Raw genomic sequence first — 10355 nt, 5'->3', positions numbered from 1 at the left:
AAAGACATTAAAATACATACGTATACAAAGCAACATGAAGCAATAAATACTATAAACATATTGAAAAATAAGAAACTACGTGATTTCTAAATATTATTCTCTAAATAAATAAATATTTTGTTATTATATCTTCTTCCATTTCAATTTATATAATATAGTCTATTTAAAAAAAAAGAAGGAAAAATTACCTACTTTATTTACCATATCTTTAAATATTTCCTACCATTTCAAAATATTTCAAAAATTCCTTCTTTTACACCCAAAAAATAGGATGTATTCGGATACATAATTCCTTTTTAGCTCAGATTTGTTAATTAATGTGTCCGGATACTTTTTTTGAAGGAATTTATGTAATATTAAAAAGGGTAGGGACAAATAGTAATTAGCTCCTTGGACTATGTGATTCTTAAAAATTTTACCAAAAAAATATCACTTATCTATAATAATACTCCCTCCATCCCATTTTAGTTATCAGGATAAAGTCTCGCACAACCCTTAATTTATTTTTTTTATCAGGGGTGCAATTTGATAATTCTACTATGAATATTCTTCAATTATTATGGAAATTAGTCTCTATTAATGAATTACTAAATTTATATATTAAATATTATTAATTAATGTATTGTGTATTGAATGATAGGCAAAAAATACTAAAAGTTAAATAAGAAGTCTTCTAACTTTAAAATGACCTTTTTGAAAATTGTAGTAATATAGTAAAATTGTATTAATAACTTTTTTCACATTTCATTATTAAGGGTGAAGTTGGAAAAAAATGACTTAATTATTTAAATTGATAATTAATTTAAGATAACTAATTTTAATATATTTGACTTATTACAATTAAAATAAGGGCAAAATAAATTGGAGATATTGATTAATAGGTGCATGAAACTCCCCGAAAGTGATCATTTATTAAAGTGTTTGATCAAATATGACGCAAGTCAATGTGCAAACGTGTGCACAATTAATGCCAAACGCCCAAAAGAAAAGGTAATCTTCTTGCCCAAAACTAACCTTTTCCCCTATATATTTCAGCCCTCATCGTACTTAATTGTAAACATAACTTAATTATAACCACTCAATATTTTACGTTCGAGTTTTATGAATGATTATTTTTTATTAAAAAATATATTTTAAACATAATTCAATCTCAAAAGGTAGGTTATAAAAATATCACTCATTTTTCAAACAATAAGTGGATTAGATATATAATTTTGGGAAGACAATTAATAATAGTAAATGTAGGCCAACCTCCAAAAGGTCATTAAAGGTCGGCGCAACTCTAATAGTCCCAGCACAGCACCAAAAAAAAGGTATCACATATTGTTACTGTTTTTAGATTAATTAATTATTACTACCTTCTTTTTTTTCCCACAGCAACGACCTAACTGGATAATGATTTTAACAACAAATTGCTTGGACCTAAATTCATGTGTTGAAACTTCGACATGTGTCTGCTTAGTGGATTTTTTTTTCCTCAATAAATACCAATATCTCTGCGTTTCTTTTTACCTTTATCTTTCCAAATTCAGTGGTCTTTTGTTGAGCTGATATAATATATTATTTTTTTAAATTCGTTATAATTTTACAAGTAAAATTTATAAAAAAAAAAAAAAAATATTGCCGGGCTCAAACGAACTCATTGTGTAATTTTTGACTATTCATGTTATGAACGAAAGAAAGTTTAGAATTATTTAACTAATACCAAAAAAATAAATGAATTGCAATATAGAAGTGGTTCAGTTCTAGAAAATTTTCAAAACTACAATACTGTAATTGATTTTTTTTTTCTAGAGCTAAACCATTCTACGCTGTAAATATAAATCAAATATAATTGTTACTTAATAATTTTCTGGATTTAACAAAAAGAAAATAAACTCTCAGGTAGGCTAATTAGGATAACTTTCATGTAAATCATTTATTAGGGTCAACAGCTCATGATAAATAAAACACCAATAAAAGCAAAAAAGCAAAAATATATAGGGAAATATATACAACAATAACAACCCAGTGTAATCCCACATCGTGGGGTCTGGGGAGGGTAAAGTGTAAGCAGACCTGACTCCTACCAATGTAGGACGGCTGTTTCCGAAAGACCCTCGGCTCAATAGAAACATAAGAAAAAAGGCCAGACAAGAATATTAAAAGTAGGTAAGTAGATAACGGAAGCGTTCCAAACAATAGTATAATCAAAGCACCAAAAAAAACAGTATATATCGTCAAATAATAGCATAAATACCATAAATAACATAAGATAACACAGCATACATAAATAAATAACATAAATCAGAGTACAAGAAATCACAGTGCGTTAATACGCTTATGTACTAGCCTTCTACCCTAATATGTGTCCTCCACACCCTCCTATCTAAGGTCATGTCCTCGGTAAGTCGTAAATGCGCCATGTCCTGTCTGATCACCTCTCCCCAATATTTCTTCGGTCTACCCCTACCTCTTCTGAAACCATCCATGGCCAACCTCTCACATCTTCGCACTGGTGCCTCTGGGACTCTCCTCTTCACATGCCCAAACCATCTCAGTCGCGTTTCACGCATCTTGTCTTCCACCGAGGCCACTCCTACCTTGTCTCGAATAGCCTCATTTCTAATTCTGTCGCTCCTGGTATGCCCACACATCCATCTCAACATTCTCATCTCGGCAACTTTCATCTTTTGCACGTGTGAGACCTTAACTGGCCAACACTCTGCCCCATATAACATAGCTGGTCTAACCACCACTTTGTAGAACTTGCCCTTAAGTCGTGGTGGCACCTTCTTGTCACATAACACACCGGAGGCGAGCCTCCATTTCATCCATCCTGCCCCAATACGATGTGTGACATCCTCGTCGATCTCCCCGCTACCTTGCATGATAGAACCAAGGTACTTAAAACTACTTCTCTTTTGGATGGCTTGGTCCCCGAGCCTAACTTCCGCGCCAACCTCTTGAGAAATATATGATTTTAGAGATAATACAGTGATAGTATTATTAAAATCAAAGACACGTGGCCTGATAAGGGGGCATTTCATGGAAATTTCATGGCTCTGAATTAAATAGGCTATACTACGTTTCTTTTGTTCCTTCTCTATCTCTATAGATTTTGTTACTCTTACTTTCTGGTTGGATGATGGTTACCAATAACGTATCGAATTATATTATATTGTGTTATTTATTTTTAAATAAATTTTATTATTTTTTATTATTATATTATTATCATATATTAGTAATTTCAAGTATAATGTTTTTTTTAAAAAAGTATGAGTAAGTTTCATATCAAATTAAAGTTAATAAGTAAAAAATAAAATAGGAAAAAAAATAAGTTAATAATATGATCATATCAAATTAAAGTTGCCCAAAATGAAATTGAGATAACTATGAAGTAGTTGATAAAATAAAATGATACACAATACAATAAAATTTAAGTATTCATAATATAAAATATTATATTTAAATTATAATACAAATTTTTCTCTATTTCAATTTATGTGAGGTAATTTGATACAATAGGTAACAACCATCCAAACAAGCTGTTAACCTTAAAGCTGGGGTATGGGGGTTTGGGGACCGGGGTGGAGCCCAAAAATGGTCCTATGCTTTGCTGGCTTCAAGCTCTCCATTGTTGGTTTTTAATGGGATTTGTCTGCTCTGTGTGACCATAGTTTTCAGTTTGGCCTAATTGAACAAATAACACTGCTTTTCTCTCGCTATTTGATCACTCTATTTTTCACTATTTTCTTTCTTGAATCTCCTTCATCCTCAAGAGAAAACTTGGAGAAAAAAAACAAACAAACAAAATAACTGTTCAATACCCACTTTACTTTTCCATTGATTTGATAGTTTCACAGATCTAAACCCCTTTTCACTTTCAGATCTTCAAAGGTGAGTTTTTTTTTATTTCCCTTTTGAACTTATCTTATTTATGTTCAGCTATATTTTACTATATTTGGTTTTGAAATAGTATTTGTGATTCTTGAAATTTGGGTAGTCAAGAAAAAATTGTCTTTCTTTATCTTGTTTTTAGTTTTTATTTCTTTCTTTGCCAAAGTCAGACCTTCTGGATTCAAACTGTATGACCATATTGTTCTATATTGAATGACTACTTTGAAAGTCCTCTGTTTGTATTTTTGTTGAATTTTCTATTTTTAGAGTGATTTATTTATTGTCATGTGTGAAACATTATAAGTACACCATAAATCATTTCTTTGCATTTACATTAAATTCAGTGTTAAACTAGAGGTGTCTTCTTGGTGTATCATTTGCTTGTCAGCTGCAAGTTTTAAGATTGTAATAGTTGCCAATCTCATTATTTTCCTTTTGTCCTTATTGGAAAAGGTAGGGTGAGGTCTGCTACATACTAACCTCCCCAGACTACACTCATGGGATTGCACTGAGTACGTTGTTATTGTTGTTGTGTTCCTTCATCTTACTTTTGTCATTGGTACTTTTGGACTTGTAGTTTTGTATTACAACAATTGCAAATTTGAGATTTTTATGAGCAAACTTAGAAGTGAGTCCTGTCAAATGTGGAGACATAATTGGAGGGTGTTTTGGATGAGATGAGGTATGCCATCTGGATTGATGAACTTCTTGAGGGCCTGTTTTCAGCCAAGGGCTGATGGACATGTTCATACAAGTTCTTCAGATGCTGGCGGTCGTCAAGATGGGCTTTTATGGTACAAGGATACCGGACAACATGTAAATGGAGAGTTTTCTATGGCTGTAGTTCAGGCTAATAATCTACTGGAAGATCAGAGCCAAATTGAATCAGGATGCTTGAGCTCTCAGGATTCTGGGCCATATGGTACTTTTATCGGAATTTATGATGGGCATGGGGGACCTGAAACTTCAAGGTTCATTAATGAACACCTCTTTCAGAATCTCAAGAGTGAGTTCTTCTTCCCAATTTGAGTTATAGCAGAGCTTTTTACTTCCTCTGTTTCAATTTGTTTGACTAGTTTTGACTTGACACAGTGTTTAAGAAACAAAGAATACTTTTGAATCTTGTTGTCTTAAACTAAAAATATGTATCAAAAGGGGTTAAAGACATTCTTTTTGAAATGGACTAGAAAGAAAAGTAAGGCAAACAAATTGAAACAATATTATTTTACAGCTAAAGAGGTTGAATTTCATCTGTTTCATACTTGTCTTGTTGCATTTGATATCTTTCAAGAATGTCCATGTCCTAAAAGCTTCTTAAGTACCATTTACCTTTCATAGACTATTGCTTAAATAATCAGAAGTCTTAAGTGTGTGTGTGTATATATATATATATATATATCACTGTAGCGGTAAGATAATCATTTTGGTGAATCTTATTTCTCTGTGGAATAATATATGGAGTAACGTGGATAGTGAGGATTCATATAGCCGACGCAACTTGCTTTTGATTGAAGCATATTTCTTTTTGTTGTATATTGTTGTGTAGAATATCATGGACTACTATGTATGATTTTTGTCCCTTGTTAAGTCTTCACTCAATGGCTTGCTCCAAATTGTGTAGGGTTCACATCTGAGCACCAGTCTATGTCTGTTGAGGTGATTCGGAAAGCATTTCAAGCAACAGAAGAAGGTTTCCTCTCTGTTGTGACTAGACAATGGCCAACGAAACCACAGATTGCTGCTGTTGGATCATGCTGTCTTGTTGGAGTTATCTGCAGTGGAACCTTATACATAGCCAACCTTGGTGACTCAAGGGCAGTCTTAGGGAGACTTGTCAAGTCAACTGGCGAGGTTCTCGCAATTCAGCTCTCTGCAGAACACAATGTGAGCATTGAATCTATAAGACAGGAGATGCAATCTTTGCATCCAGATGATTCACAAATTGTAGTTTTAAAGCACAATGTCTGGCGTGTCAAGGGGCTTATACAGGTAACTTCTATTCCATCTTCCTAAGCAGTTTCTGTTTTATGTATGCTCAGCGCAAAGTACCGATTTGATCTTATTATTAATTAGTGTTATTTCAATAACAATATACACATTACGGGTGTGTTTGGTACGAAGGAAAATGTTTTCTTGGAAAACAAGTTGGTTTCTAACTTATTTTCTCATGTTTGGTTAGTGAGTGGCAAATATTTTCCGGAAAATATTTTCTATTGTTTGGTTAGTGAATGAAAATATTTTTTAGAAAATATCTTTTATTTTTGGCTAGAGGACAGAAAATATTTTTAGGAAAATAGTTTCTGAAATGAAAATCAACCCTGGTAATTGACTCGGGATCCGACTTCGACACTTGATGTGGGACCCAACTCGACTTTCAACTCAAGATTCGACTTCCAAATTTAGACTCGATCTCGACTTTCGAACTGAAATCCGACCACACACGTTGCAAACCTAACTTTCAAATAATTTGATTTTTAAAAAAATATAACTTTTTAATTTTTTTTTGGGTGTGGGGTGGTGGTGGGGGGAGGGGGTTGGGGGCTGGCATGGGTGTCGGGGTTAGGGGAAAGAATGAAATTTTTAAAACTTGAAATATTTTTCAAAAACAATTTTTAATTTTCTTTTTTGTGTGTGTGGGGGCGGGGTTGGGGTTGGGTAAAAAAATGAAGTTTTACAAAAATAATTTTTTTTTGTGTATGTGGGAGGGGGGGGGGGGGAGACTGGTGGGTTGGGGGCTGGTAAGGGGGGTTGAGGTAGGGGGGGTAAAAAAAATGAAACTTTTAAAATTTGAAATATTTTTCAATAATAAATTTTAATTTTTTTTTTTTTTGGGGGGGGGGGGGGGGGGAGGGGGTCATGGTAGGGTGGGGTAAGAAGAAAATATTGTAATTTGAGGTTGGAGGAAAGTTTTGGAAATTTTTTTCCTAGTTTTTGGAAGGAAGTCATTTTCCTTAGTTTTGAGGAAAATAAGTTCATTTGGAAAACATTTTCCAAAGCATTTTAGCCAACCAAACATAAGAAAATTGGAAAACATTTTCCGGAAAATGTTTTCCTTCATTACAAACACACTCTACGTCTATTACTAATTAGGATATTCGTAAATTCTAGGAAATTGCCATTCATATATATATATATATATATATATATATGTCTTTTGTTCATTGAGTTTGAGTTATGAACATTTCTTTCCTTTCACATATATCAATTGAACTTTTGTCTAAGAGTGACACAGTTGAAAAGTTCAAATCTCAAGGTTTTAATGTCAAGCAATTCTTTCGGAAGGAAATCCTTTATAAACAAGATTACCTGAAGAAACTGAAATTGGAGATTCTTCGTATTTATTTGACTACTTCAACTTGAGAAATGAATGGATAAAAAGAAACCGTTAAAGGAGTATTTGTAGAACCAAACGCTTCCTTTTCTCCAATTTATGGTTTATGTGGTAGAAATGGTACCCTTTTCTGCGATAAAGGTGATGGACGTGACATCTTTTTGGTAAAACAAGTAATTTTACTAATTGTGTTTATATTTACATGTGTAGAGGAATGTTTGTTGTTGTTTATGGAGGCTTCATTATTCTTTTCAGCTAAGTTGCTCAGACTTCACTTTCGATGCCGCACCCGTGTCGACACGATTTGGATGTACAGTCCGATTGGCATGTTAAATATTAGATGTTGGTTAGTCCGAGGAGAATCTTCAGGTCTAAAGCAACACACCTGCATAACTAGGTTTCTCAACTGAGATTTGGAACACATCTTATTGTGTCCATATAATCCTGAATAAACAATTTTGGTGTTATTATTGAAACTAGAACTGCAGCTCTGTAGAGCTGGCAGAACAATAAAATGGTCATTAAAGTAATAGAGAACAATCACCAATTTTAAGTGTTCTGTTGATGTGTAAGGTTACTGTGGCAGAAACTTTTATATCAAAACAAGTTCATGGTAAGAAGAATTACCACCTTATCCAAAAAGCAAAGAAAGATCATCATTGCACTCGCACAGGAATATAAAGAGAATTGCCCGAGAGATACTTATGATTATAAAGAGTTGGGAAATTCAAGATAATTATTTTACTGCTGGGTGACTTAAGGGTTCTTTCATTCAGTTACACTTCTTGATATCTTTGGTATAGCTCTGATTAAACGTAAAATAAGTTTTAAAAAAATCCACCCATATGTATGGAAATTGCTATTCGACCTTTTGTTTTTATTGTAGTACTCTTTTCACCTTAAATCATGCATTGTATGAATGTATGGTGAACAAGGACGCTCCCCTCTGCCCGGGATGTTGACATAATTTTTGGATGTTCGAGAACTAAATTTATTTCTCTAAGTGTTGCAGAGCCTCTGATAAGGTGTTCCCTGTGCTAATAAATGGCTTTTGACATTCATTATCTGTTTCAATCTTCGAGAAATACTGATCTTTTGCATGTCAATTTAACGGGGTAGGATATTTTCTTTAGGAAGCACGTTTAGTATGGTTGTGTCTTGCACGACTCAAAAGAACTTTGATCTGCACTCCAAGATGACTGAATGCCTTATTTTGCAGATTTCAAGATCCATTGGTGATGTGTACTTAAAGAAATCTGAATTCAACAGGGAGCCATTGTATGCTAAGTTTCGCCTTCGTGAACCATTTGTAAAGCCCATATTGAGCTCAGATCCAGCAATTTCTGTGCACCATTTGCAACCTGACGATCAGTTTATCATATTTGCATCGGATGGTCTCTGGGAGCACCTAAGTAACCAAGGAGCAGTTGACATTGTACAAAATCACCCACGAAATGTAAGATATCCCCATCACGCTTCATGGATCTGTCTAGTCTTTTGGTGATTCTACCTATAGTTTTTTGATTGCTCAACTGTTGAATGCTCTTTAATCCATCCATTTTACTCTATGACATCCTGCTTCTCTCCTATACATGATAGGTCACAGAAAGAGTTAGTGACATATAGCTGGTAGTAAATAATCTAGTGATGCATTCGTATTAGAATTGATCATATTGTATCTAAATTTCTTGTAGGCAGGGGAAATTCATTATCTTATTTCCACTGAAATGCCGCTCAATAGAAGCTACTTAACTAAAATCTGTAGCCACTCTGTCGATTGCATGAATACCAATTTAGTCTCTATTACTTTTATATAGTGTAGTGCTCTTTACTATGTAAAAGTAATATAGTGTAGTGTCGTTTAGGAGGGGAACCTTGATTCAACACTAAAGTTGTGTCCATGGTTTGCAACTACTAATGCTTGCATTAGGGGAGGTTGTCTACGTCACATCCGTTGGGGTGCGGCCTTCCCTAGACCCCGTTAATACGTGATGCTTTGTGCCTTTAGTGTAGTGTCGTTTAGTCTAGATATGTAGAAGTAAAAAAAACACTGTTGGATCAAAACTTAGAGGTTTGTTTCCCCACTTGACAGGGGATAGCTAGAAGGTTAGTGAAAACTGCACTACAAGAAGCAGCAAAGAAAAGGGAAATGAGGTATTCAGACTTGAAGAAAATCGATCGTGGAGTTCGTCGACATTTCCACGACGACATCTCAGTAGCGGTTGTGTTCCTGGACTCGAATCTCGTGAGCCGGGCTAGCTCTGTCAAGAGTCCTAATATTTCTGTTAAAGGAGGTGGCATTAGTTTGCCTACAAAGACTACCCCAACATAAAGTTGGTGCAACTTTATGAAGCTGTTGTTGTACTAATATGTATGTTGTGAATACCAGGTAGCTTCAAAAGCAGGTCAACAATTTTTTAAAATGTAATCTAACTGAGACTAGTACTTGAATTTAGTTCCTGTGCCTAAGAAAGGTACTGGGAAAAAAAAAAAAAAAAAAAAAAGAATATCTTTACAAATATCACTTCTTCTTGCTTCTATTATTTCTCGGGTTGTCCACATTTTCCTTTTCCTAATTTCATTTGGCTTTTGTATAATTAAAATATTATAATTTTATTTCTTTATCTTTTGAGTAGACATTTTGGTTTGTAAAGAAGCTATATTGGGATTGTTTATATTATGGGAACTAAATAATGACAAAAGTATCAATAGATATATTTGTATTGTTAGATGTTGGACAAAAGATGACATTTATAAGGTTTGATATAAACATGCATTTGGTTTTACCCAAGATAAGTTTGGATTTTCTATAGGATTTTGGAAGAAGAGCTTTGAAGAAGGAAAATTTTGTCATTTAATTTTTTATTTCAGCATTGTTGTTCTATATTGTATTTTCTACAAAACTAACATCACGATAATGGTAAAATAATGCTGGGATTGTTTATATAGCACAAAAAAATTAACCAAACACGGAATAAAATATAGGAAAAATTACTTGATTGAGTGCTTTTTAAAAATTAATTATCGATTTTAGCGATATTTTTTATTTATTACCATTTATAGCAATATATAGCAATACTATGATAAATCTACACTTGTATTAAAAGTGAATTATGCATATAATATAAATGTATTATAAGTGTTT

The 10355-nt window shown here is 33.4% G+C and overlaps 1 protein-coding gene across 1 annotated transcript; it reads left to right on the top strand.

Moving 5' to 3' along the window:
* The first annotated feature begins 3643 nt into the window (after nt 1-3643).
* Nucleotides 3644-9939, top strand: LOC129885300 (probable protein phosphatase 2C 46). Its single transcript, XM_055959530.1, has 5 exons — nt 3644-3879; nt 4457-4885; nt 5501-5868; nt 8430-8666; nt 9303-9939. Exons 2-5 carry the CDS (start codon nt 4564-4566, stop codon nt 9540-9542), a joined length of 1167 nt encoding a protein of 388 aa, XP_055815505.1. The 5' UTR covers nt 3644-3879; nt 4457-4563; the 3' UTR covers nt 9543-9939.
* Nucleotides 9940-10355: the final 416 nt, after the last annotated feature.

This window comes from Solanum dulcamara, chromosome 4, assembly GCF_947179165.1.
Source record: "Solanum dulcamara chromosome 4, daSolDulc1.2, whole genome shotgun sequence".
Lineage (NCBI taxonomy): Eukaryota > Viridiplantae > Streptophyta > Magnoliopsida > Solanales > Solanaceae > Solanum > Solanum dulcamara.
This window is presented reverse-complemented; position numbering and strand designations above follow the sequence as displayed.